Source organism: Fusarium verticillioides, chromosome 2, assembly GCF_000149555.1.
Source record: "Fusarium verticillioides 7600 chromosome 2, whole genome shotgun sequence".
Classification (NCBI taxonomy): domain Eukaryota; kingdom Fungi; phylum Ascomycota; class Sordariomycetes; order Hypocreales; family Nectriaceae; genus Fusarium; species Fusarium verticillioides.
In genome coordinates this window covers 1,489,472-1,515,344 of record NC_031676.1, presented here as the reverse complement: position 1 = coordinate 1,515,344, position 25,873 = coordinate 1,489,472, and the positions used below count along the sequence as shown (strand labels likewise).

The 25,873-nt window shown below is 49.4% G+C and overlaps 7 protein-coding genes across 16 annotated transcripts; 2 read left to right on the top strand and 5 right to left on the bottom strand.

Annotated features, from left to right (window-relative positions):
- Positions 1-359: 359 nt before the first annotated feature.
- Positions 360-6,998, bottom strand: FVEG_06315 (hypothetical protein). Of its 2 annotated transcripts, XM_018894653.1 has the most exons (6): positions 6,974-6,998; positions 6,434-6,506; positions 6,220-6,324; positions 5,325-5,389; positions 3,415-3,609; positions 750-3,127 (listed from the first exon to the last, which is right to left on the bottom strand). In XM_018894653.1, the coding sequence occupies exons 3-6, from the start codon at positions 6,238-6,240 to the stop codon at positions 1,651-1,653; spliced, it is 1,758 nt and encodes a 585-aa protein (XP_018751764.1). In that variant the 5' UTR covers positions 6,241-6,324; positions 6,434-6,506; positions 6,974-6,998; the 3' UTR covers positions 750-1,650. The 2 variants fall into 2 exon arrangements, with proteins under 2 accessions (XP_018751765.1, XP_018751764.1); XM_018894654.1 differs by lacking the exons at positions 5,325-5,389; positions 6,220-6,324; positions 6,434-6,506; positions 6,974-6,998 and having other exon boundaries at positions 360-3,127; positions 3,415-4,709.
- On the bottom strand, positions 6,718-10,281 carry FVEG_15836 (hypothetical protein). Of its 2 annotated transcripts, XM_018905059.1 has the most exons (3): positions 10,081-10,191; positions 8,529-10,030; positions 6,718-8,441 (listed from the first exon to the last, which is right to left on the bottom strand). In XM_018905059.1, the coding sequence occupies exon 2, from the start codon at positions 9,791-9,793 to the stop codon at positions 9,377-9,379; it is 417 nt and encodes a 138-aa protein (XP_018751763.1). In that variant the 5' UTR covers positions 9,794-10,030; positions 10,081-10,191; the 3' UTR covers positions 6,718-8,441; positions 8,529-9,376. The 2 variants fall into 2 exon arrangements, with proteins under 2 accessions (XP_018751763.1, XP_018751762.1); XM_018905058.1 differs by having other exon boundaries at positions 8,529-10,281.
- A 965-nt stretch (positions 10,282-11,246) lies between these two features.
- On the bottom strand, positions 11,247-13,411 carry FVEG_15835 (hypothetical protein). Its single transcript, XM_018905057.1, has 2 exons — positions 12,918-13,411; positions 11,247-12,725 (listed from the first exon to the last, which is right to left on the bottom strand). The coding sequence occupies exon 2, from the start codon at positions 12,584-12,586 to the stop codon at positions 12,251-12,253; it is 336 nt and encodes a 111-aa protein (XP_018751761.1). The 5' UTR covers positions 12,587-12,725; positions 12,918-13,411; the 3' UTR covers positions 11,247-12,250.
- Positions 13,412-13,890: 479 nt separating this feature from the next.
- Positions 13,891-17,423, top strand: FVEG_06314 (hypothetical protein). 2 transcript variants are annotated; one of them, XM_018894652.1, is made up of 2 exons: positions 13,891-14,214; positions 14,465-17,423. In XM_018894652.1, the coding sequence occupies exons 1-2, from the start codon at positions 14,130-14,132 to the stop codon at positions 15,769-15,771; spliced, it is 1,392 nt and encodes a 463-aa protein (XP_018751760.1). In that variant the 5' UTR covers positions 13,891-14,129; the 3' UTR covers positions 15,772-17,423. The 2 variants fall into 2 exon arrangements, with proteins under 2 accessions (XP_018751760.1, XP_018751759.1); XM_018894651.1 differs by having other exon boundaries at positions 14,462-17,423.
- Positions 15,647-21,203, bottom strand: FVEG_15834 (hypothetical protein). 3 transcript variants are annotated; one of them, XM_018905056.1, is made up of 14 exons: positions 20,127-21,203; positions 19,672-20,036; positions 19,408-19,624; positions 18,625-19,358; positions 18,405-18,578; positions 18,196-18,358; positions 17,799-18,146; positions 17,629-17,749; positions 17,508-17,579; positions 17,409-17,459; positions 17,299-17,363; positions 16,540-17,249; positions 16,106-16,486; positions 15,647-16,052 (listed from the first exon to the last, which is right to left on the bottom strand). In XM_018905056.1, exons 1-12 carry the CDS (start codon positions 20,890-20,892, stop codon positions 16,894-16,896), a joined length of 3,432 nt encoding a protein of 1,143 aa, XP_018751758.1. In that variant the 5' UTR covers positions 20,893-21,203; the 3' UTR covers positions 15,647-16,052; positions 16,106-16,486; positions 16,540-16,893. The 3 variants fall into 3 exon arrangements, with proteins under 3 accessions (XP_018751758.1, XP_018751756.1, XP_018751757.1); XM_018905054.1 differs by having other exon boundaries at positions 19,672-21,203; XM_018905055.1 differs by having other exon boundaries at positions 16,106-16,347; positions 19,672-21,203.
- Positions 21,150-24,333, top strand: FVEG_06311 (hypothetical protein). Of its 5 annotated transcripts, none has more exons than XM_018894646.1 (5): positions 21,150-21,652; positions 21,702-21,870; positions 21,926-22,123; positions 22,173-22,365; positions 22,413-24,333. In XM_018894646.1, the coding sequence occupies exons 1-5, from the start codon at positions 21,569-21,571 to the stop codon at positions 23,953-23,955; spliced, it is 2,187 nt and encodes a 728-aa protein (XP_018751751.1). In that variant the 5' UTR covers positions 21,150-21,568; the 3' UTR covers positions 23,956-24,333. The 5 variants fall into 5 exon arrangements, with proteins under 5 accessions (XP_018751751.1, XP_018751755.1, XP_018751752.1 ...); XM_018894648.1 differs by having other exon boundaries at positions 21,239-21,652; positions 22,173-22,342; positions 22,413-24,193; XM_018894650.1 differs by having other exon boundaries at positions 21,926-22,365.
- Positions 24,010-25,458, bottom strand: FVEG_15833 (hypothetical protein; the record flags this gene model as incomplete). The annotated part of the gene is made up of 1 exon (XM_018905053.1): positions 24,010-25,458. One exon carries the CDS (start codon positions 25,456-25,458, stop codon positions 24,010-24,012), a length of 1,449 nt encoding a protein of 482 aa, XP_018751750.1.
- Between the last annotated feature and the right edge of the window lie 415 nt (positions 25,459-25,873).

Here is a 25,873-nt window from a genome sequence, read left to right as displayed (position 1 = left end):
AAACAAATAATACCCCGTATTTGTCGATACACATCCATCCATCCAATACTTGCAGTGGATGAATAGATGCTTACGCATACTGTGTAGGCCACTGATGTGATATAGCAAGGATGATGAATAGCCTAGCAGCACCCTTGCATCTAAAACAGTCGCAAAATGCATCCGCCTTTGGACTATCGTAGATACGGCCTTTCCATCTGCAACCTCGAATCGCGACTCCAGAGCCAATGTCTGAGTAACGGCAAGACTGTACTGCACTTTACTGCACTGTGATGTACTGTAATGCACTGTAGTGTAAGATCTTGGCTTGTTCCCTCTGTTGAGGCCTTGTTCATTTCCTCAAAAGGCCATTCTTGCGAGTCAATCATTACACACCAATCTCATCCATCTTTATCAATGAAAGTGTCATTATAAGGCCAGACGGAAATCAAGAGAGTGGCATCCAACCACATCTAGCTAACCCATCCACCCATTCATTCATTCATTCATTCATCCACCAACCGTGGGGCCCTGCATTCCGTCGGATTTCATTACCTAGGCACTGCACTCCACCGTGGCCGTCGCGGATGCACCAGAGGCAAACCGGGTTGTCATTGAATAGATACCCTGCTAGGACCTAATCATGCATGTGACATGACTGTGTCTTGATCCTGTTAGCCTCGTATTCTCGGCTTATCCCTCTGCCTCTGCCTCTGCCTCTGCCTCTGCCTCTGCCTCTGCCTCTGCCTCTGCCTCTGCCTCTGCCTCTGCCTCTGCCTCTGCCTCTGCCTCTGTCTCTGAGTGTCCTTGTGTGTCTCAACGCCATCCTCCCACCTGATGCTTCAGCCCCCCACCATCCATCCATCCATCGCCTTCTCCTACAAGCTAGACACTACTCATCAACTTCCCACATAGGTTTTGAAAGCCATTAGCCGGCCCATATGGCCGAACATGAAGCCAAGTATTCACAGTCAACAGGCTGCTGTGTCCTGCAACAACAAGAGGATAGCATAGGATAGGATAGGATAGGAAAGAAACGAAATGACAAGAATTACATTCAGCTAAAAAAAAAAGTGCCAAAAACAAAGTGACGAAACCATGTGCCATAAGAAGTGAAAATAAATGCACCCTGGGTATCCTCCTTTCTTCCATTCGCCCCCAAAAACAGAAAGAGAGAGAGAGAGAAAACAAGACCAGCTGATCTCACGTTTTCATGTCTGTCCTGTTGTCTCATTTTGCTGCTGCTACTGCGGCTGCCTTTGCCGCTATTGATGATGATGCTCTGCTCCTCGTACAATCTCTCTCACCATGCTGCTTTTGCTCGCACATGAAATGTCAGGTTAAACCTGGCATCTAGTTTCTCCAGCTTCTTGTCGTACACGTCGTTATGATTCGCAGCTTTTCTGCCCGCCTTTGCGTATTCAAGCCCACTCTCCTCGCCAAGTGCCAAAATGTTATCAAACGAAGGAGATCCCAGGGTTTGAACCCCAAACTCATGCAATACCATGCTTGTATTCTTGCTCCAGACTCTGCCGATATTTGTTTCGTGATTTTTACCTTTATTTTTCTTCCACTTTTAGATCACAGGCTGGACTCCGTAACGCCTTAGTATGGTCTGTGAACGCCGCCAACTTCCACACTGCAATGTTCGTAGCATCTCGTAGCAGCCAATCATGATGTCATGGTCATGTTGATGCCGGACGAAGGGATGGGATAGTACCCGCTCGAGGTCGACTTGCCCTCGAAGGGTCCCGGCGGACGATCATTAATCTGAGCTGGCGGGTGGAAGATGCTGGGCAGAGCGGCACCATCGTAGTCATGCTTGATCTTGCCACTCATGTCCATCCCGGTGGCCATGTGCGGCACAACGTTGTGATCGCGCTCTCCACGAGGGTTAAACAGCTCGATCCGGTCGCTCTGCGACTCGTACATTGGGGCCGGGTAGTACTGGTACTCTCGGGTCGTGACGATGGCCTTGGATTCCTCCTGAGGAATCATCGACTCGTGCGGTATATCGTGATGACGGACCCCATAGAGGCTGCTGCGGGCGTCGAAACCACCTGTCGCATAGCTTGGACCGCCCATCATGGGATTGTTGAAGTCGGCCATGCCGCTGACGGTGTAACCTCCCATATTGCCCGATGATCCTCCAGGTCCGCTGCTTTGGCTTCCGCGTCTGTCGTTTTGATAGTGGCCCGGCGAGCGGCCTCGGACGATCATCTTGGCCGACTTGCGTGTGGCTATCTTGACGTATTGATCACCACTGCTCTGATTAGCTACCTCGCCCCAGAGCTCGACAACCAGTTGGTAGTATTGCTGAGCAGCTCTGCGTTTCCCGTTGTTCTGGGTAGCTTGCTTGAACTGAATTCGCTCAAACGTGTGCTCTGTGGGCAACTGTTGGCTGCCAGGCTGATTGCTGAAATTGTCGGGGTAAACAGGACGATTGGGTACAACCGACTCTGAGAACATGCCCATATGGTGGTGGTGGCTTGCCTGTGGGGGCTTGTTGCTGAGCCGAATTTTTTCAGGCTTCATTATAGGCCCCTTGTCTCTCTTTGGCGTATGCTGTACCAGCTCGATGTTGTGCTGCTCATTGTCGGAGACAACTGCGGAGATAGACATGGCGAATCCAAAGATCGGAACGGGTTGTGATGAGCCACTAGCAGTGTACTGGATAGTGACGTTGGGGATGTGAGGGCTCAGAGAAAAGGAGCAGACGCAAGAGAAGTAGTTCCTGCGATAACACGTCCACTCGTTCTCCGATAAAAAGAAGCCCTTGTCAATGACACCTGAAATATCCACCTTGACAGGTGTTCCTGCGCCATCGTTGTATTGAAGGCTTCCTAGCATATGAACTGGTTGCAAGGGAGGAATGTTATTCTGAGCCGGCCTACCGCCGTACCCGTTGGAGCCCATGCTTGGAGCCGAGAAGCCCGCGTTGGGGCTTGTTGTCGGCGACAGTGGATGTCTTCCTCTTGGCTGCGTGGCAAAGGAGGGCGACCGAACAGAATGCTCTGATGGCCTCCTAAACCCTGGCGTGGCAGGACCGTACTGTTCTCGAGTACTGATCGGTGGACCAGGATGCGGGAGGCCTGGGGTGCGATGTGATGGGGGATAGGGATGTGCCATCCCCGTCGTAGATGAGTTGCTGCCGGCAGCAGTCAGTTCCTACTCTGTCTGCAATGCTCGATAGAGCTTGTCTTCGGCGTATATCATAATCGGTCCAACCCAGCTCATGTCTCTGTTTTTGCTTGCTAACACAGGAGACGAGATGGCCAGAGGAGAAGGAGAGCCAAAGGAAAAGAGACAAGGAAGTATGGGATCTAATGGGTATGGTGTGCGGTTGCGACGGAATCCTCAACCTGGGTGGTGAGGAAGAGAAGAGTGTGCGAGGGCTAAGAGGCTTAAGAATGAAGAGGAAAGAAGAGGACATACTTGGAACCCAGCCGAGAGCGGACGTCTATACCAGGGTAGAGATGATGATGGCCAGCAGCTTGAGACTGGAAAAAGGCACTTCCGTCCTGGGGGTACTGCGCGGTAGAGCTGAGAACAGGCGGATGGAATAGGTTTAAGAGCGACGAAGGTTGAGAGGGTTCTATCGTCAAAGAAGTACTGGCCTCTTGCGGGTATCTGGCGGCTCATCAGCAAGGCGACCTCAGGTTGACCAGAGAACAGCAAGAAGCAAAAGAAGTGAGTAGCGATAACGTCAGGTAGACAGGTAGGTTACGGGACGGCAGTGGCAGTTGGCAGTGGCAGCGACAACGGCAAAAGGACGCGGCTACAGAGATGCTGTATTGCCATGTCCTGGAAATACAGTGTTCCCAGTGTCACAGCTGGAGGTGCACGCCAGGTAATACTGTCGGCGGTTGGTGTGCCACAAAACCCGCCGAGCAGTTTCGAGAGGCTACAAAGACGGCCAATGCAGCAGCTCGCGGCACTGACAATGTACACCGGCACTGACACTGGCGCTGGGCGCTGACACGGGGCAGCGTGTAGTCAATGTGGAATAGGTAGGCAGATGCAGACTGCAGTGTATGTAGGCAACGTAGGCAGTGGGCGTGCAAAAGGGGAGGAGTAGACAGCAAGTAGCAGTAAGCGGAAACTCGAATAAAGTAGCAGTGTAGCCAGTGAATGGGTGGAATAGGGTTGGAAGGATACTAGGACTAGTTTCCGGGCCAGGTAGCGAATACCACACCCCGGGCGTCAATGTCAAAACCAAAAGAGCTATCCATTGCTTTGTGACAAGCCACCGAGAGAGATCCGAATTAACGGGATGCCAGCGAGCGAGCGCGCAAGTACCGTGAGAGCCTGTGAGACGCATGCACTCACTGGCCAGCTTGGGAATCTTCAGCAAGCAAATAAATGCGGCAGGGGATCGCTCCGCCGGCAACAACAGGGGATATAGGTATTATTGACGAACTCAGAGAGGGGAGGCTGGGTTTGGGATCTTGCGTAATAATTAAAGAATGGGGAATGGAATGCTTGACAGAAAATGGCTGACAGGGCTGTGCTCGCTGCCAGTTACTCCAGCTGTGATGGAACCCTGCCTGACATCGTCCCAGCTAGAGAATAGGTAGGTTGGTAGATGAGATCGAGACAAAGCAGCAATTGAATGGTTGGGTAACGTGCGAGGGGATTGCGTGAGGAAACTTCCCTCAGTTTGATGGTTTCACAAATCTAGTGGGGTTTCCCTTGAGCATGAGAGAGACAGACAATGGTCAATGTCGGGCTCATGAATGGAACTAAGACATAGTAAAAAGAAAAGAAAGGCGACAGGGGTGGTTCTGTAGCGATAGGCAAGGGGAGTTGAAGATAGTGAGTTGCTAATGAGTTAAGGGCTAAGGTAGTTATCAGCTCTTCCCAGAGCCTGACTTGAAGCCGCCACCACGGTTGAGGCCCGCCAGAACAGCAGCTGAAGAAGTGTACAGAAATGACGACCGATATGCAGGGAAGATAACAACTATTTTTTTTTTTTTTTAGAGAAATATACAATGGTGGCTTTCAGAGAGTTGTAACTCGCGAGGCCTTTGCCACCAACGACATGGGTCTCCTTAGTTTGGTTGGGCTACGGCGTCTTGGGCGAAGAATGGCCCCAGCTCCTAGCTCACAACTCGTGAACAAGGCCGAACCACTCACCACCGCGAAGTCCATGGGGGATTGTCAAGTACAACCTGACTGGTTCGACAGAAGCTATACAGAGTAGGTGCATATATACGTAGGGAGGTAAAAAAGCCACGGCCAAAAGGGGAGGGAGGCATATTAAAGTAGCCGTGCCGTAACGTAGTCCAGCACCAAAAAACAATGCATGCTGGGAATAGCAAAGGAAAAGTGCTAGCAAGACTGACCTCATCTCTCCGGTAGCCGTCGCCATATCCATGTAGCCCATGGTGGGCGTCGAAGATTCGTAGTCCTGTTTGAGAGGCTTCATGTTAGCCTTTGTCCCGATTGCAAGGCCAATCCGTGACCATATCCAGGAGATCCAATGAGACCTGTGGATATCACCGTCTCGACCATATTACAAGTCTGGCAGCGATGCGATGACGACTTGCAAACTCATTTGCTCGATCAAGCTGAGTCTCATGTTAGCCAATGACAATAGTGATGATCAAAAGGAATTTCATGAAATATCCAAGGCCATGCAAGCCTTTTGCTCCTTTTTTCATAGTTGCTGTAAGCGCTGGCTTGTTATCATCCACACGCCATACAACCACATTTGGTGGAACTCGGAAGACCAGACGTGACCTTCCTATGGACAAGATCTTCGGCTTGCTTGTCTTGGTGCACGAAACACAAACAACGCGGCAAAACATGACAAGCTGGCTCGAATGACACCGTTAAATCTTGCAGTGGACAAACATTCGTTTTAAGTTCCCCACGGCCTGTTTTGATAAAGAAGCTCCTCAAGAGATGCTTGCCTCTCAAAAGATAGCCAGCAGACATGAACGCCTTGCGGTGTGAGGCGTTTGAAAGACGCTGTGGCGGCCCGCAGATTTGAACAGCATAAAGCTAGGACAGCGGATGCAGATGTTGTTTCTCATATGCTTGAGAGGGGGGGGGGGGGACCAGATAACGAAAAGATGAAAGTTTGCACATACCATTTGACTTGCAGAGCCACAGGCGAAGCACTTGGTGTTTCGTATGTAACCTACCATTCCAAAATTACTGGCTGGCCGATCCCTCAAAGGCATAAGTGCAGAAGAGACCTCTGGATATACCTGTGACGGTACTAAATGATCTTACCTTGGGAATTTGAGAACTCATGCGCACTTTTAAGCAGACAACACAGCCTCTGTCATTCAGTGAATAACACTCTAGGCGGGATAGTTTGAAGGATCATGCACTCGACTAAAGTCTTCATAGTTAGCTTGAAGTGAATAAAGATTTATCAGAAATGACTATCTCTGCCCATTGTGTATTGCAAACTGCATACCTCGAAACAAAGGGGGTCACTTGCCTGCTTAAAGTACAACTGTTGTCAATCACCAGGGCATCGGCACCCGCGTTTTTGTTGTTTCTCGAACCTAATTCTGCATTTGTATCAGCTTCAAATTTCGTTCCATATCAAAATTGAGGCCAATCTAATCATTAAGATGTGAGTCGGAGTAATGGATAAGCAAACAGTGCCACCAGCTCGGGAGATATAGAGGTCAGTTATGAGGGCCAGCAGTTTCTATCAAAGAATGAGCCGTTGTACCCTATCGACTTCTTGATAACTCCTCGATATGTGCTGTATAGGGTTGTGTATTCATAGACTCGGGGGTGATATCCGGCAACATCATGGAATAGTCTAGTCTAGCTCAGAGGCGAGACTTTGTCAATAAGCAACGACAAAAATGCCGAGAAGAATTTAGTCCCAACTTCAAGAGCCAATATGTCGAGTGAGTTTTAAGTGATTGATAGCTTAGGGATCCTCAGTCGTATTTAGAATGAGGGTGGTAATGATATCGGGGGTTGATCATGGGCATCGGAGTCGAAAACAATAGTCGTGTCTCACCCTTGCCTTACTCAGTAGACTGAGTAAATAACTGTCGTAGTTTGTTTTCTTTCGACAAATAACTTGTTCGATATATGTTGTTCTCTTCGGTCTCGATCGGGTGATGGTATCGCTGGACAAATGGTGTCACAAAGAACAAGTGCAATGTTAAAAAGGTGAACTGCCAGAGATAACAGCTGTAGGCAAGACACAACCGCACGAGTGCAGGATCTGGCTGTCTATATACCCACGCTTCGATTTCAAGTGATGGTGGCTGACTTGGGATCGTACAGGAATGAACTGAGAACTAAGAATCGAGAGGCTCTAGGGGGTGATTATGAGAACATGTAGCACAGGACTGAGTGAGAAGAAGACAATGAAGGGGCTAAGTCCTAAGAAGGAAGCCTGCCGAAAGTCTCGAAGAAACAACAGCAGACTCGGGGTCACCGGCTGGGGGCAGGGACTTTGAATGGGGGAAACTTGAGGTTGCGCAGAGCCTGAGACAACGGGAAGGACATGCAAGTTATGGAGAGCTTAGAAGCCCCAGCACTAATCAAATGATAGACTTCTGGGCATCTTAGAGATAGCCAAAATTGTTTCGACCATGCCATGGCGGTGTAATGGATGGCCCAACTGCAAAGGACTGGCAGCAGTGGAGATCCGCGATGTTAACGGAGCCCACGGTAACAATTAGAAGCAGGAAGCCGCGTGCAAGTGCAGGGCTATGCTGCAAATCCTCCACGATCCTCGCCATCTGGACCAAGCAAAGGTCTTGAGAGCCCTGCCTAGATTCATTCCCGATTGAGCTTACGGGCCGCGAGACGGCAGCGAATATTGACCGCCGAGAACAAGATGCATCCACCGATTCTAGTCTTGGCCAGCAGCGTCCAATTCACTGTATGCTTGTAGTTGGTTCGTCGCTCCTTGAAGGGGGGACGCAGATATCAGCCTCAGGGCATAACAAAGCGGCAGTTGTAGTCTTGATACTTCAAGTTGGGTACGGCCTTGGACGCTGCCCTGAGCCTGAAGACCATTATAATCCACTCCTGGCCCCAGTACGAGTGCGTGAATATGCAAGTACCCGGCCGTCAATGCTTCTACGATACGCCACAAGCACGACTATGATTGGGAGAGGTCCTGCTTTGACGAGAAAGACGCCATAGACGGAACACCGCAGAGCAGCCCAGGTTTGTACGGTGGAGGGACAAAAGTCAGCCACTGAGATCGTAGTGCCTGATTGCTGGGCAGACTTGTCTATGATACGAAGTCGAGATACGTCGAAACCCCCCACCTAGAGCAGACATGGGAAAACGCAGCGGCGAGAACGGTCAGCTTGATAACAATACAATTGACGCAATGATCGACAATTAGGCCCATCTTTGTTCGGAAATTTTACACACATTCAAGTGCGGCCAGGGATACAGGCACAGTCGCCAAGCGATCAAGGCACCAACCAACCATGATTGGTATGCCACCCTCAACATTCAAGCTTTCGGTTCTTGTCAGCCCCATCCACGCACTTTGACGGCCGAGTGGCTTTCAACCCTGGCGTCGTGACATCTGACGCCTGACATACTTTGGTAGAGTAGGGCGAAGAAAGGTTGTCGGGCCCCTGTCAGATGCCCAGGCTATGTTTCAGGCTTTGAAGGCCCCAGTCGTCCTTACACAACGACACGTGAGGCCGAAGAAAGGTTTCACCTCCACGCACAGCGGATGCGGCATAACACTGCTGGGACAGCAGGATACCGAAATCTATGGGGACGACGGCCAACGACCTAGTGGTTGGGGGCTTGATGCTATGACCAGGCCAGGGCAATGCCGAAGACTCGTGTGGACCAGATCAAAATAAAGAGCCATCAAATTCACGATCAGAAGTTCCGAAGGGGGCGTTGATGATTGCGTAGATTGGTGGTGGGCCAATAAGACACCTCCGTACCCGAAGTGATGAGGAGGGGGCGGCGCAGGTCCATATCATGGTCCAGAGGCTGATTAGCTTGCCCAGAAAGGGACGCGGGAAAGCTCATTGACTAGTAGAATGACAGGCTGTAAGCCTTTGTGTTCTCCATAAAGCATCATTGTAGTGGATCTGATTTCGGTGTCGGTTCCCGTCTAGCAGTGCTTGGCCTGGTAGGTACAATGATGATGCCGATACCAATATCAGCGTAGACGCGTTCGATGTTCACATCGGACGTCTAAGAGCATACAGGGCATAATTCGTGCTTGCAATTTTGAGGGACTGTTGAAAAAGGTAACATGACATTGCTTTGTCTTCTAAAGCGTGGCTGGTCATGAGAAGGAGACCGACGGTACGAGTAAACGAAAGCATGGCAAATGACAATGAAGGTCGAATTTGAGTCGGATCGGGCCGTCCATCAAGAGTATCTTTCAGACCAACGGTTGTGGCCCGCGGTGTAATTGTTGTAGTCAAAGGGGTGGTGGAACTAAAGCCGTTGAATGAACAGCTACAGGCACCAAGCGCGCGCATTTGCAATAGCTGAGACCAGAAAGTTTGAACCGTTCGGCGTAATTCCAGTTAGATCTCTGTGGAATGTGACATATGACTATTTCCAGACTCTGAAGCCGATCAACCTTCCTTTTGCTGCCGCAGATGCTGATTGAGGCTGGTGATGGTACAATCACTTTCTCGCTGCAGCGTGATACAAAATCATGAAGCAGGAGTGCACTGTGAGTGATGCAGCGCGGGACAACTACATCGGCGGCAGTGATGGCAGTAAATCGACACCATAGGCAAAGAGGCAGGTCAGTGGTGCACCCCAAGCTACAGGAGGGTGTTGCACCAACAGGCAAGGAGGTTGAGGCTGGAGCTGCCAATAACAGCATCGGCCTCTACGTTTTGTGAGCTTGAACAGCAGACATGAGACTTTTCTCAAATGTATCTTTGGATCCAAGGGCAGTGATCCTTGAAATTTGAGGATGGAACAAATGAGCAAGGGCTGGCAGGCCTTGTGTGCACCGCATCTGAGCCAGTGCTAATTTGGGTGCAATACCAACCAGGTTGGACCCAGCCCTCTGGTCAACCCGATGCTAAGGTAGGGTAGTGTTCGTGCTTAGGTAGTCCTGATCTTGATCAGAGCTGCAATGATCATGGCGGATGAAACGTTGATTACCGCTGGGTCAAAGCTCGGATGGCAGGGTGAAAGGCCGCAAAGGGACCGTAATCTGGGTGGGAGAAATCATTAGAGGTACGTAATGAGCGCGCCATAATTGTCCTGTCTTGGTGGAAGATGCGAGCGTATTGCATCCAGGGGTGGAGGGACTGGACGCTCAAGTCCAGGTTGGCTCTTAGTGGAGGTTGAGGTCTGAGGATGGGGTTGGGGGTTGAAAGGCGGCAACAAGCGAAGTCGTCACGCACGGGGCAGTCATCCTTGACCGGTCGAGCCTTCCCCATCTCCCACATGGCCTCTTTCCCTGTCTAAGCCAAGAAAGGTTGTAATGCTATTGGCTGACACCGCGGCCATACCATGGAAATTGGAAGGCGCCGCACGATACTGTACCAACGTTAACCAGATGCCCCGCCCTTCAGCGCCCCCATAACTATTGCCTTTCGACTGCCGCTTGTTAGAGGCTAACGGTGTAGGCTCCCCGCTGGATCCACTCATGGAAGCCATCTTTATTGCACCTTCTTATGTGAGTTAATCTTAAGGTATAATCTTAAGGTACATGTGCCTCAACATCCCCTGTGAAGATCCTACGTGAGGTATGCCCTGGATGAGATTGCACATCGAATCTCACGTATCCAATGAGGGGCCTTGGTTTGGTTTCTCGATCCCGGTTGAATGGTCTGAAACTCAATACTGACAGCCTATGAAGCACTCGACCACTTAGTGCTTTGTCCTTTGCAGGTGCAGACAGACACCCAGCAGAACCGACTTCATTATCTCGTTGCCTAACGTTCTTCGAACATTCTACTCGAACCATAACATTAGCGCCAAGGTAAGGCTTTTGTTGGTTCACGACATGCACCAGTGGAGTCGTTACAAAGGTTTTATTAACCTTTTGACTCTGTTACATCAGGGACAGACTAAGAATTATAGTACAGACGGAGATTACCATCGCCTGCCTTGTTGGTAATCTCAAAGTGGACAAAGAAACCTGACAGGTAGTATAGGCGCTTCATACGGTAAAGAGGCTTCATATGACCAGAATGTACTTGTCGATGAATACTGAACAGGCATCTGTCAGTAAAGGGGGCTTACGATCCGTAGTAACACACCAACATCTCTTGAGAACAAGAACGCACGAGGTCGTTTTTGGGTCACACATAACTTAATGGATGCAGAATCAAGACAGATTCTTGGGAGGAGAGACAATGAAGCTTGCTTGACATGAGTTTCCACCTCAAAATCCGCCCTGCAGTTAAGCTATTCTACTCCTAATCGGGACAAGCCTTTGGCATGAAGAACATCTGTCTGAAAGGATTCACCCTATACCCCCCTTATGGCTTTGTAAAACTGGCGTTGGCTGGGTCAAATCCAGGCAGAGGGAACTCTATCACTTGGCTGTTGACCCTTGGCATAGGTAAGGCGCCGCTGTCTCGAGTCCAGAATGGTAATAACTGGAGAGTAATCAAAGAATTCTTAGGTGCCCTAATCCAAGAATACCTCTTCACCTAAGTGACGTTATTCCCTTTGTAAAGGGGGGTTGCTTTTCTACCCCAGACCAACAGTCTTTCTGGCTCTCTGTAAGTAGCCTGGACATGTCCAGGATCAATATCGCCACCCTCAGCTGGCTGAGCATGCCTTCTTACCGCTCATACATCAGGTCTCATTGTCAGATCTCGATATAGTTATCAATATTCATTTCATCAACACTCCTGGCATGAGGCACTGCCGGAGAATACCTGCTGGATTCTTCGGGACCGCATAGCCGTCTTTTGCTTCAAATTGGGCTGGTGAGCCAGATTTGTTCGCTTCTGGTTTCCCAATTGAGCATCTTGTCAAACCCAACAACAAGAGCTAATCTCGAATTGTATGGAGTTTAAGCAAAAAGGAGGTCTTGACCAACAAGTGGACCCTCTGCGGTGTTCCTCTGCCGGATGCTGCTCCTGGATCCGCGATGGGATCCTGATACTGAGCCTTCCGCAGTTCGAGCATGAACCGGCAGCCAAGGTCTCGTCGAAAAGGTCTTTCTGTGAGACATGGTCAAGCTTGGGAGTACAAATAAATGTTAATTTGGTAACCAATTAATCATGAACCAGGGGAAATTGCAGCATTCTGGCAAGGCAATGATGGTTTGCTTTCGTAATGTTGTGATAAAGTATTCATCGTGGGGTGCCCATCAGAATATCATAATACCTTTACAGCACCCCAGGTTGGAATGAGATGATTTCCAATCAGCATGATTCGACTGTTGCTCACCGGTCACCACTAGCAACGGGCAGCTGCCACCTTGTGAGAATACCGACAAACAATCATTTCTCTCTTTGACATGAGCATGACGGTATATTCTGTAGCATGGCCATTGATAACCCTGCCCAGGAGCATGTAACTTTGGTGGCGAAGGAAGTTGTGCAACCCTCCAGCTCCCTGGATGAAACTTGGCACGCAGCTGTCCATAGTTCGCGGCGGCGCCTTGCCGACGAACGTTCAAATGATTCAGGAACCGTTGATCCATCACATCCAGGATGGAGATCCCATCATTGACCCCAGGGGGCAACGAAGAACTGCCGGGCTTACAGTAGTAGCATCGCTTTCTGAAGCACTAGTCTCTGGGGTAAGCAAACATGGCCAAGACAAGTAGCGGTGACAGATAACTGTTTCTATGATTAGATGACCAACAGAAATTGCAGGATGATGTAGCGGCAGTTCTCAGGCTGATGCTCCAACTGCTGAGGCATGCAGGTATCCGAACAGTCTATCCAAGACCCCTGCTCCGACCTGTACACGCACATTTGAGACCCTTGACAACTACTGTATCAGATTCTTTACGAAATAATTTGACTGACATGCTCATGACTTGCATTGCATTAGCTACCTAGTAAGTAGGTAGAGACCAATAGACTAGGTAACGGATATCCTGATGCAAGATAATAATAGACCCCATTTCAAGGGTGAGTACAGTTCAGGTCAGCGATTGGTACGTTATAATAGTGTCCTCCGTATCAATCCTAGACCACACCTCAGCGCAGTCGTGTAAGTCGAGGTGAGTAGGTGGGCATCCAATCCATAGGTACCTTATGCACATCATCGCCGGCCGGTGGGGCTTTTTGTCTTGACAAGCCACGGCAATAGAGTGCAGTTATTACACGGCATTTCATCGCATATGCATTTGGTCCTGAACGATCCATGAGAGACCTGGTTTACTAAGTGCAGGCAAGCAAACAAACAGGATTATAGGCCATGCGTTATTGATCGGGCTTTGGTGGTGATTCAGGTTTACATGGATTATCGAATCCATTTCCACTGTCTTATACCGAACAAGTGAAAGTGAGGGAGGCATGGAGTGCGTGCATGGGCGTATCTTTGCTTGATATGGGCTACTTTGCTACAGCAACTCCATTGGAGGAGTTTGCCAAATGATCCATATTGGCAATCTTGTGATCCATTCGAGTTTGTCATGGTTCTGACAAATCTGCCGACATCATCTTGTCTACCTATAGTAGTATCAATATTCACCTCAACTCAGTGGATGTCTCTCTATGTACTCTAACTACAGTACCTATGGAAGTGTCCAGTGGGCACCTCAGTCATCCACTATCAGGGTAACAGGGGTCTGATGACTTTGTGGGCGCTCATCGGCAGTGGCTTGGCACCTGTGGGGACACTAAGACCAGCCTGGAACTGCCGTCATGGGCGAAAAACAGACGTAATTGTTGGTTACCTGAGGACTCATGAGGGACCCATTCATTGATGATGACTCTTTCGATCCTTCATCATTTCTCGGTCAAACTGGACTCCCACTCCTACCACTCCCTGCCTCTCTCTCTCTCTCTCTCTCTCTCTCTCTCAGAATTAGGCAGACGATGAGCGTCTATGGTACTTGCTTGACTCATCGAGGCTGATACACAGTCCTAGACAAATAGACAAATACCCTCATAGCGTCGTCGCACCTGGATTGACTGACTGATTGACTGTCTCTCTCTGTGTCTTCTCACTCTTCCAGCTCCAGCTTCAGCTTCAGAACAGCAGTAGAGAGAAGCGCACTGCTTGTCCCGGGCATGCCGAAGAAAAGGAACAACATCAAGTCCTTCAAGCCAGTCTCAACGGCTTCTCCGACTGCGTCAACATCGACGAACAATTCTGGTGAGTGCTGCAGTGCTTGCTTGCTTGCTTGCTTGCTTGCTCTTCTGTGCTGTACAATCATGCCTGTGCAGCTGGAATGACACAAGCACACACCCCTCCCCTCTGCTCTGGTCTGCTCTGGTCCCCTCTCCTCTTGATCGCCCGGCGGCCGGCCACCTCTCGGTTCGCTTCCTTTCAAACCCCCCTCCCTCTTCCCCATATCTTCTTCAAACCGCGTGGTAGCCAAAGTCTCACAAGCAATACGCAGCAGACAGGCCCTCCCGAAGCGTCAATGAGTTGCTAGCAAACCTGCGTCGTACCTCGATCAGCCCCTCCTCCACCTCGCAGTCAGCCCTGCCTGTTGCTGCTCCCAGTGTACCCCCGGCCATCAGGGAGATCCTCCAGATCCCAGACACGCCGGCCCCTGCTCCTCGCCGTCTTGCACGTCAGAGATTCGATGGCAATGGCAGGAGACTCCCTGCTGGCCCTCCTCCCCCCAGGAGTTGGGTCGCCCGTAATTCATCGGATGCTGCTCATGAGGCCTCCTCCATGAGCCAGTCGCGCTTGAAGTCAAGAGGATTGGAAAACACTTGCTTGCCGGGCACTTATCTCCCGGATCGTGGGAGTCTGATAGACATCGTGCTGCAGAAACTCGCATACGAGTGGGCTTTCCACAGAGTGTACAATCAGTACCATCTGTACTTTGTGCCCAACCATCTGAAGGCGGCTCTCATCCGCTATGTTGGAATCGCCAGTGAAGCCGGGCTGTCTTTGAGTGATTTGAAGCTCATTCTGTTGCCGCCGCCAGATACTTTTGACGAGACCGAGTTGAATAGTTTATCGGCTTCGAATCCTGAAGTAAACTACCTTGATCTTTCGGGCTCCGCATGCCGGTCAATTAAACTGAAAGAGATCAGTGACTTGTTATTCCCTGCCAGAGAAGATCAACCCACGACAGAACTACAGGAATCCTGGGACGCTTCCGACAGTAATCCAAGCCCTCCCCGAAGTTTGCTGCCCAACCTCACCCACCTTTCGCTCGCCTTGCATCCCGGACATGCCTCATCGGCATCATGGAAGCAGCTGCTTTCCCTGTCTCCTAAGCTTACCACGCTCACGCATTTGAGTCTGGCCTACTGGCCCGAACCATGCTTAACACCGAGGTCTCGCCTGGCCACCGTGTCGAGCCCGCAAGGTCGTTATGCCTATGGCGGGACGAACCTTTACTCACATTCGCTTGATCACGATTGGAGTGAGGCTTTACTTGTATTGCGCATGCTGAGTAAGAACCTCTATGCGCTCGAGTTTCTTGACCTCACAGGTTGCTGCCCTTGGTTCCCTGCACTGATGGCCGAAACTGGGCATGATTTTGTCAACTGGGCCGATCATTGGGGCAAGATCACTGAGCTTCGGCTCTATACAGGGTGGACTCCTGGCCCTGACGCAATTTCATCTGAGAGGTTGCGTTATCGAGAGGGAGTTCAAACGGCTAAGGATGTCGAAAGGCACATTAGAACCATGAGAGCAGGCAAGGGAAGATTCATTGTCGTAGAACGCGACAGCTTAGATGATATATAGACATGAAACTCATAAAAAGATGCGAATTGTCTCCCAGCATTTGTCCGTCAGTGAATTATTTTCCAGATCGATGTCCGCTTGCCCAGAGAGCTTTGAACTTGACGCCTGATGCAAGGAGACTCTTTGGTTTACCGAGCTCGACGACGCACCCCTTGTCCATCACAACAACGCGGTCAAAATCGATGATCGTATCCAGACGGTGGGTGATAAACACGACGGTGTGGTCCTTGAACTCGCTCTCGATGACGGCCTTGATGGTCTCTTCGGTCTTTTGGTCCACACTATGGCTCTGTTAGTTCCTTTAGCTCGTAGTTGCATCGTTTGCTCGACTTACCTGCTCGTTGCTTCATCCAAAAGCACGATTTTCCCGTCGTTCTTCCTCAGCACTGCCCGTGCTAGGAAGAAGAGCTGCTTCTGCCCATGGCTCAACGTGTCTTGATCAAACGAAGCATCCAAGCCCCCATGTCGTTCGATCGAATCATATAGTTCAACGAGACGAAGTGCGTCTTTGATTTCCACGTCGGAGTAGAGACCAAGCGGGTCAACGTTGTGTCGAACCGTGCCGGGGAATACGAACTGGTCTTGCGTCAGAGTGATGAGACGGCCACGGATCGTTTCTCGAGGAACGGAAGATAGAGAGATCCCATCGATAACGGTGCTGCCAGACGTAGACTCTAGTAGTCTCAGAAGAGCAAGAAATATAGATGATTTTCCACTGGGAGCAAAAGACGGTTAGAGCGAGAGAGGTATTGGGGTGAAAATACTGACCTTCCTGTGCGACCGCAAATACCTACCTTCTCACCTCCTCTGATCTCCAAACTGATTGCATCAAGAGCTTTAATAGCTTCCCCGCCTCCGTCACCGTACGATGCAGTCAAGTTGTTGATCTGTATAGCTCCTTTGTCAGGCCACTGGGCTGGGGGCTGGTGTGTCTCTCCCGGTAAGTTCTCCTCGCCAGTCTCTTCAGCGAATTGCTTGATGCGAGCTACAGCGCCAATGGATGTCTCGATAGAAGTCCAGAACTGAATAAGCAGGTTCACGGTCTCGCTTAACGAGATTAGCTGCACGAGAGATACACCCGCTAAACCTACATCGACTTGCCCACGAAGACGAACCGCGAGACTAACAAGAAGGAGAGCCAGGGCCGCGGTGGTCAGATCGAGGACGAGGACGAGCCAACGCTGGACGATCATTAGGAGATAGAAGGTCCTTTGTGAGCGATCTACGAGACTGTGGTTGGCCTGAATAACTGCATCTCTCCATCCGAAGGCTCGTATGGTTGCTAAACCGGAGAGTGTTTAGGAATTGGGTATATAGAGGGGCCTTCTCCTCAAGATCGAGCAGACGGAGCTGGCGAGAGGTACGGAGATAACTACGCTGAAGATAGAAGTAGACAGCTCCTATCAGAGGGAATGCAGCTGCTATATAGGGGTTTGAAGAGGCGAGGAGGCCGGCTTTTGCGATGGCACCGAAGAAACCTATCTTATTAGTATATTAATCCCTTGGTGAGCCGGGATCTTGGCTTACTAGCGAGAGTCACAACGAGACCAAGAGGGAGGTGGTTGTCCACCATTCCTATATCCTGCGAGAACCTCCATTTGTTAGCGTTCGATACCACTTCTGCTACATCGGCTTACCGTGTCGTGATTGACCCCAGGTCTGTTGTGGTAAAGAGAGACAAAGGTGCCCTATAGAATTAGTTGATAGTCCATTTCTACGACAATCCATCGACTTGCCTGACTACTGTAGATAATAGTCTCTTGTGCAGAGTTATTCCAGACTTTGCGGCTACCAGGACAATGACAAACCTGCTTCAGTCAGTCTCCAGTACATGCAACGAGAATCCTTATAGAGTACCATATAAGAACTGCAAACCAGATGACTGCGGTGACCTGGAGAGCGGTATAGATACCAAGGTAATAGCCCGCTTGACTGTTTCCACCTGCATTATCGTCAGTCCAGAATTTCAGCCAAATTGCTAGTGTATGTCAGTATCTCGAACAGTAAGTGGATGCCAGGTGACAAACTTGGGAAGCTTTCTAGAAAGGCCCAGATGATCTCGAGTACTATAAGGACTATCATAAAAAGACTGCCAGTGCTGCTGAAGTAGTATCGATATATCGTCGAGTCCCCACGTTGTCTGCGCATATCTTCTTCCCTGGTTTGTTGTTTTGGAGTCTCCTGTGCTTCCTTGGAGGTCTGTTCTTTGATATCGTCAGTTGTAAGCGTGGAAGATTCACCCCTATGAATCCTGTCTCTCAGTAAGGAGTGCACATGGCCATCAGTGTCTTTGAGATCAGAGAATGAACCTTGCTCGGAGATTTTCCCATTTTTGTTAAGACAAATGATATGATCAGCAGACGATAGAAAGTCAACTATAATCACGTTAGTAAGTATATTTGATAAATACTTGGACTGTTATACCCGATTGAGTAGCAAGAACAGCTGTCGTATTCCACTTCCTAAGCAAACCACGTTCGCCAAAGAGGTTCTCGAACACGGTACGGGCAGTCTGGCCATCTAGTCCACTGAAGACATCATCGAAGAGAGCAATTCGAGGCTTTGAATAGACAGCCCTGGCCAATGCCTATATAGTTAGTATAGAATCGGTTCCTCCTTTTGTCTTGACCTACAACTCGTTGCTTCTGGCCTCCACTGAGGGCCAGCCCCTTGCTGCCAATAACGGTGCTGTCACCCTGGGGAAGTTGTCTGAAGTCCTTCTCTATATCACAAGCTTTAATAACGGCCTGGTATAGAACGGGGTCGAAGTGTGAGTAGCCGATGATGTTTTCACGAATTGTCCGGTTCTGACATGTTAGCTTGGAAACGTGTATAGCTATCGGTTAGGCATACCAGGAGCCAAGGACTTTGCTCGCACCAGGCAATTCCCTTGCAATTAACTTCAATCGATCCAGTTATATAGGGGATTTCTCCAAGAAGCGCTTTCAGTAGAGTCGTTTTGCCACTCGCAACTGGGCCGAGAAGTAGGACAAGCTCATTTAGGCCTACGGTGAAGGACAGGTCTCGAAGAATGACACGATCCTCTGACCAAGAGATGTTGGCATCGGAGACTTGAATGACGACTTCTCTCATACTGGAATTTGCTGTAGATGGTAACGAGGGTTCTCTCAGTGTTTGCATCTCGATAGAGTCTCTGTTTCCTTGATCAGGTTCGTTCAACTCCACAACTGGTCCTTGTTGGCGAGAATCTCTCCGAGACTCTTGAGTTAAAAATGTTTGTATTCTTTCAAAGGCACCCAAAGCAGCACTCATGTCAAGAATTACCTCAAACATAAAGAAAAGTGGCTGTGCCAGGAGAACGATCAGGGATAGAGCGGAGAAAAGTCTAGTAGCATCAAGAGTCTTGCCAGAATTGGAGGCAACCCCTTGGAAGAGAGCAAATGCCACAACGGGAGACATGAGCAAAGGGACTTGGGCAATTGCGGACGTGACACTGCTGACGATCCTGAATGGTCTCGAGGCTTTGATCTCATCTGCTCGTAGGTTGAGGATGGTGTCAGATAGGTTTTGAGCTAGGCCTGAACATTTGATGCTCTTGATGTGTCCAATCATGGCAGAAGTGATACCTGGCCAGTATGAGTAAGTTCTGATGGATGGAAATATATCTGAACTAACCAACTCGTTTCTGTGTCTTGTCTAACCAAGAGATCTGATACTTGCGTGCCAGAGGCGAAACGAGAACTGTGGCAATGAGTGCTATGAGCGAGACTATAACGGGACCTACAGCAGCATAGCCTATGTGAGTACTCAGCAGCCAAGTAGCTATGGCAAGCTGTATGATGTTTGCCCAGAACTCGTGGATCTCTCTGGACGCCCTCACAATAACATCGACCTAGGAAACAGTCAGCCCCATACATGGTTTTGTAAAAGGGTCCCTACGTCAGAGGACATGAGCGTCACCGCCGCCGAATCGTCTGTTATCGTGATGCTCAGATCGGTGGCCTTGGAGAACACGGCAGACACCAACACTCCACGCAACAGTGCGACAGACCGAGCATTGCGATGCCAATAGAGGGCTTGTGAAAGAGCAATACCAGAGTAAACAAGACCGTAGGCTGCGATTATACCGTAACCAATGTTGATAGACTGAGAGGCAACGTCGAGAAATACCAGCAGTCGGTTGAGAATGAGTGGTTGGCATATGGTGAATGCCAGAAGCGCCAGGCGAGGAAGAACGACAGCGAGGATAGACCATCGCAGTGTCATGACGCAACATGAGATCAGTCGGTGTTTGCGAGCCGGAGCTAAGCCAGCATTTAGTACATGGACATCACAGAAGAGTTTAAAGTATAATACTATATAGCTATCTAAGAAGGCGAGGGGAATAGACAAACCTTTCTGGGTATGCCAATGCTTCCAGAATCCGTCAATTAGTCCCGCCGAGCCCATCTCCTCGTCCAACTCGAACAGATCCGTCGGTCGTAGAAGCTTTCGAAATCCCGTCAACAGCAACGGAGTCACCCACGCAAAGACGGCTCGGGCGTACAATCCGGCCGTGACTTCGGGAGAGTGGGGCCCGGAGCCGGCGACAAGACACTGAGCTTTGCTCCACCCTTCAAGAACGATGATAATCGCTTTCAGAGTAAAGGCCGCAGTGAAAACAGCTGGAATGGCCGCACCCATACGGACAAGCCAGAGGGTGCGAAGGAGGGCGACATCAAGGAGCAGAGACACGGCGAGAAACAGACTCAAGAGAGAAGATGGACGAGGAGATTTGGCATGTTCGACACGAGAGAGGACACAAGACATCAAGCTTGAGGCAAAGGATACACATGCAGCAGCAACAGAGACGCGATCTAGACGCGAATTAGAAGGGCGCGTAGCCCAGAGCACAACGAGCACGAGATGAAGCACAGCTAAGAGAGTGATCAACGCCAATTTGACAGTTCGAAGACGGTGGCCAGCGACTTTGACGGGGGCATTCCGAAGGCGAAAAAGACGAACAGGGGCGAGCATGAGAAGAAGGGCGGCTGGAGACAGCACAAGAATGGATTGTTCAAAGACGAGAGTAAAGTCGAAGCCATCGCGACATTCAGGGCCAACAAAGGGTCCGAAAGAAGCATCGACAGAAGAAGTGCACAGATTCTCAGAAGAGTTCATATTGATGGAGATAGTGAGTGAAGTTGTAAGAAGGAGAAACAAAAGAGTTGAGGGGGAAGAGAGTGATGGTTATTTATTTGGGAGATATTTATTCACCCTGGCCGTAGTTAGGTGATAAGACAGGAGAGTCAGAATTAGGAAGGTGGTTAATAATCACTACAGCGAATAAGGATAATAGGGTAAATATCAACTCGAGAATAACAACAAGTTCTCATAAGAGATAGAGATACATGCATCAAACCATAAGAGGAAGGACAAGGGAGTATGACTCAAGCATGCACCAAAATTATATAAAGTCAGTCAGAGCGCCATTTCTCTTCTAAAATTGATATTTCTTTTAATTACAGCGTGGGGAAGTGCATGTAATTGCGAGTTGAGCCAAGTCATCCGGCGTGAGTCACTCACGCACCTGTAACAGTAACACCACAAATGGTGGCACATCAACCGCACTAGAGGCGACAATTCAAGCAAACAGTCGCAACATATCGAAATGATACACTGTGCATGTAGATCCCCAAGACTCGAAGAATTTAAAAAACAAGACCAATTCATCAATATCATCAAGGCTTGTTTTCAGGGCAGCATCGACTTACAGCGATTGCATCTATAATCTTCAAATTCATTCATTAGATCGTGTACTTTTCCTGTCACTTTATTCAATTCTTCAACCTTCATCATGACATCGGCAGCCTCTGAATCTGTAGCGACTATTCTCTGCAACTCCAAACAAACGCGCTTTCAATTCACCAATCATCGCGAGGTTTGTCATCAATACTTCATCGCTCATTCTCGACCCTTACCATTGATAGCTTGACATTGATGGAGTCAACATCACCGTAACCTCAGGCGACAAACCTTCTGGCAAGGGGAAGGCAAAGTCAAAAGGCGAGGGCATTGAGATTCTCGCTGGGGCCAAGCTCCGTCTGAAGGAGGGCCAAAGATATGCTCTTGTAGGACGCAATGGAACTGGAAAGTCTAGTAAGAAAGTGCTCATGATATTGTTGTTGATGAGGTGCTAACAGTGATAACCCAGCACTACTCAAAGCCATCGCCGAGAAACTCATCCCAGGCATCCCAGAGGAGACTAGGATTGCTATTCTACAGCAAACTAGACTGACTGATCAAAAACCTGAGGAGATATCCGACACCAATAATGACGACAAAGCATCTGTGCTAGAACAAGTCATCGAAAAGGCTACAGCCAAACATGCCATCGAACAGGATATAAAGGGTACTCCATCTACCATTTTAACCCAGACCTCACCTAACTCTTTAAGCAGATCTAACAGAAGGGATAAATTCCTCTGATCCTTTTACCCCAGTCAAAGCATTGAGGCATCTCAAGCACAGAAAGCATCAAGAGCGTCTCTTCCGTCTCGATAAAGATGCTCGGCTTCGCAGTGGCGCTCGCGGTATGCAAGCTCGCAAGGCACTCACTGCTTTCGAAAAGGTCGTAGCTGAATCGAATGAACTGTAAAAATTGTCTCCCATCCTTCGTCAATATGTCTAACTCTCCATAGGCTGGAACAATCCAATGAGGATATCTCACCAGAAACTCTTCAAGCTGAGACCCAAGAGGCAGTCGATATGCTCGCCGATCTTCAACTACAGGCCGATCCAACTCGTGTATCAGAGATTGAGTCCAAGGCTAAAAAGATCCTCACCGGTCTAGGCTTTTCTGAAGCTCTTATCCAGAAACCCATCTCGAGCTTGTCTGGAGGCTGGCACATGCGTGCTTCTCTTGCTACTGCGCTGGTTCAAGAAACCGATATCCTCATCCTCGATGAGCCTACCAACTTTCTCGACCTCTTGGGAATCATCTGGCTCCAACGCTATCTTCAGAATCTAGAAGAAACAGGGAACCCACCAACCCTCATTCTCGTATCACACGATCGTGACTTCATCTCTCTTTGCACGGATCTGCTCATCCTCAAAGACAAGCAGCTTACTTACTTCCATGGCGATTTTCCCACTTACGAGGCATCGCAAAGTGAGCGCAAACAATGGCTTACCACCATGAAAGAAGCTCAGGACAAGCAAAAGGCGCATATCGAGAAGTCTATCGCCGCCAATATGAAAGCTGGCAAGGCCAACGACGATACCAACAAACTCCGTCAGGCCAAGTCTCGTCAGAAGAAGCTTGATAACCGCTGGGGGTTACAAGTCAGCGCCAGGGGTGGCCGTTTCAAGCTCAATCGGGATCTTGTTGGCTTTCACTTGACTGCGCGTGATGACATCGACATTCCACCAGAAGACCGCCCTGTCGTGGTGAATCTTCCTGAACCACCTGACCTGCGCTTCCCTGGTGCTCTGATCTCTCTCGAGAAGGTTGCGTTCCGATATTCAGCCAAGACACCACTGATTGTCCAGGACATCACTCTCTCTGTCGGCATGGGGGATCGTATTGGTATTCTTGGCCTCAACGGAGCGGGCAAGTCGACGCTCATCAAACTCCTCGTCGGTGAGACTCGACCTACATCCGGAACTCTAAGTACACATCCCCGATTGAAGTTGGCATACTACTCGCAGCATGCCGTTGAGGCACTGCAATCTCTTGGTCGTGAAGAACCAGCCCTTACAGCTCTTGCTCTTCTCACTCGCGAAGTCGAAGGCGAACTCACAGAAGGAGACCTTCGTGGTCTCTTAGGCCAACTTGGTCTTCCAGGTCGCATTGCATCTGACGTGCCCCTGTGTAAACTATCTGGAGGGCAGGTGGTGCGTTGTGAGCTTGCTCGCCTCCTGTGGCGACGACCTCATTGTCTTGTTCTTGATGAAGTCACGACTCATCTTGATTACGAGACCGTGACTGCACTGAGAGAAGCATTGAGGGATTGGGAGGGTGCAGTGATTTTGGTTAGTCACGATCGATGGTTTATGCGAGGCGTGATTGAGGGAGCGGTCGATGACGATGAGGAAACAGACGAAGATGACGACGATAAGGAAGTCATGCGAAGAAGGATCGTGTACAGGTTGAAGGGTGGCAAGATGGATACACTGGAAAATGGTGTGGATGAGTTTGAACGGCTCATGGAGAGGAGGGTCAAGAAGCTGCTTCAAGACTAGAAGAAGTTTATTTAGGTGCATGAAGAGCGTTCCTAAGTATATAGAAGATCAGGCCTACTCCCGGCTCTCTAAAACGATGGGGCTTGCCAGGATCTTGAAGAGACTGTGATCAAGCATCTTGATACTCATATTTCCACCTTCAGGTATCTCAACGATAGTCCCATCAATGCACACCTTCCGCCATCTCTCATCTTTCTCTAGAACCGAAATTTTGACTTCGTCGACTTCATCATAGCCGACCTTTTCTCCGTCAGGCCACTGCATACCAACATGACTGCCCTCATCATACGCGTTCATCATGACACTCATCGTCCGCTCACCACCGATAGGTCCGAAATGGACCAGTCTAAGCTGTGATTGCAAAGGTTTAGTGGCGGGTGAAATGGCAAACTTTCGCTCCATGTTCGATACTAGAGCTACGAGCACATAGGCATGCGACTCACGCGGAATATCCTCAAACGTAGTAGAGCCTCGACGCCGATTAGACACTTTTGCGGCATATGGATGAGATTCCTTCAGAAGCCCTTCGGCGACCATATGGAACCTCTTTGCGCCGTGGACACGATATTCAGGTGTGTCACTCTCGTGGACGAGACTTGCGTGAAAGCCGTAGCTAGCTACAATGGCTCCCTGAAGATGCGTGACTGACGTCTCCTGCTTCTGTATCTGGTTTGGATCCAGGGTTGAAGACTGTTCCTTGGATTTGTCCGTGAACTTGACGATATGCGACCCAGATGAGAATGATGCCCGGAAGACGGGAAGGTCAGCGCCAACGCCTTGGAATAATGTTCGGAGCCCGAGTACAAGTGGGTTTGGGCCAGGCTCGGTGTAAAGTGGCTTGTGGGTAGAATGGAAGAGGGCGTTTCCTGTGCCCAGAGGGAGAAGGGCAACTGTAGGTGGGTTCTCTGGCACCTGATTCCCGTCAGAGCCGTTGAGAAGATCAACGACACCACCATCTCCACTCAAAAGCACTATAGTCCTTGCTTTCAAACGCTCATCTGTAGTCCATAACTGCTTTGCATAGTCTCGGATGGTCTCTGGGCTTTCTGTGTGAATAAGACGATATGTAGATTTGCCAGAATCATCTCCTGCGATATATGTCCAAATAGGATGGAGGACGTCTTCCCAGACTTTGGAGGCTAGTCCAACACCAGACTTGATCGAGACAATAATGTCCACCTGGCTTGTGGCACCATGCTCGTTGGCAGAACCATGCTTAAGATGAGGGGGTAATCCAGCCACTGCAAGACTTCGAAGCTCAGTAGGTATTTCTCCCGTCTTCAGTATCGAGAGTTGAAATGGCATTTCCTTGTTCTCTGGATCCTCCTTGAGTATAAAGAGGACATATTGTGAGTTTGGTGCCCCGTGAACCAAGACAAGCTCATGGCGTGAAGTACTCTCGGATGTCCCGGTGTGAGACCATGTTAGATTCTCTTCAGTGACGGAAACATTTTCCACGGTTGTCACTTCGACTGAGTGAAGGTTTTTCAAAGTAGTAGACATTGCAGCAAATGATCAAGATCGAGAATAGATGGAGAGGGGGAATAGAAGAATATGTGGTATCTTTATTGTAATCAGGCGCTATTGGCCAATTATGAATACGTTCAACAGGACTCGCAGAGGCAAACAGAATGCGGCCAGGACCAGAGACAGGAACTGAAATCGCTAGGCTCGAGTATAAGCTGAGCGGTATTCGAATTGTGTTCAAAGGTGAGTTTGTGAATGATGAAGAAATCAAGTTCAAAAACCCTCGGTGAAACTCATCTCGGCCTTTGTGGGGCTGTGTTGCTGACGAAAAGATGATAGGCACGCCAGCATCGCGCAATCAATTCAAAAAATCCCACAGGATCGCCTTCTTTAACCGGTAAGACCAAGTAAATGATCAAAAGTTGTACTTTTTTTTTTTTTTCTTTTTGTC

Excerpts from the sequence above, each read along its gene's own strand:
- FVEG_06315 (XM_018894653.1), bottom strand. The coding sequence starts at position 6,240 with ATGAGTTCTCAAATTCCCAAG. Across the intron at positions 5,390-6,219 it reads TGAGTTCTCAAATTCCCAAG|GACTACGAATCTTCGACGCC; the intron begins GTAAGATCATTT and ends CCTCTCAAACAG. Across the intron at positions 3,610-5,324 it reads ACGGCTACCGGAGAGATGAG|ATACCCGCAAGAGGCCAGTA; the intron begins GTCAGTCTTGCT and ends ATGAGCCGCCAG.
- FVEG_15836 (XM_018905058.1), bottom strand. The coding sequence starts at position 9,793 with ATGCTGTTATTGGCAGCTCCAGCCTCAACCTCCTTGCCTGTTGGTGCA.
- FVEG_15835 (XM_018905057.1), bottom strand. The coding sequence starts at position 12,586 with ATGGATCAACGGTTCCTGAATCATTTGAACGTTCGTCGGCAAGGCGCC.
- FVEG_06314 (XM_018894651.1), top strand. The coding sequence starts at position 14,130 with ATGCCGAAGAAAAGGAACAACATCAAGTCCTTCAAGCCAGTCTCAACG. Across the intron at positions 14,215-14,461 it reads AACATCGACGAACAATTCTG|CAGACAGGCCCTCCCGAAGC; the intron begins GTGAGTGCTGCA and ends AGCAATACGCAG.
- FVEG_15834 (XM_018905054.1), bottom strand. The coding sequence starts at position 20,892 with ATGAACTCTTCTGAGAATCTGTGCACTTCTTCTGTCGATGCTTCTTTC. Across the intron at positions 18,147-18,195 it reads TGTTCTTGCTACTCAATCGG|TTGACTTTCTATCGTCTGCT; the intron begins GTATAACAGTCC and ends ACGTGATTATAG. Across the intron at positions 17,580-17,628 it reads TGGTTTGCAGTTCTTATATG|GTTTGTCATTGTCCTGGTAG; the intron begins GTACTCTATAAG and ends TGACTGAAGCAG.
- FVEG_06311 (XM_018894646.1), top strand. The coding sequence starts at position 21,569 with ATGACATCGGCAGCCTCTGAATCTGTAGCGACTATTCTCTGCAACTCC. Across the intron at positions 21,653-21,701 it reads AATTCACCAATCATCGCGAG|CTTGACATTGATGGAGTCAA; the intron begins GTTTGTCATCAA and ends TACCATTGATAG. Across the intron at positions 22,124-22,172 it reads CATCGAACAGGATATAAAGG|ATCTAACAGAAGGGATAAAT; the intron begins GTACTCCATCTA and ends CTCTTTAAGCAG.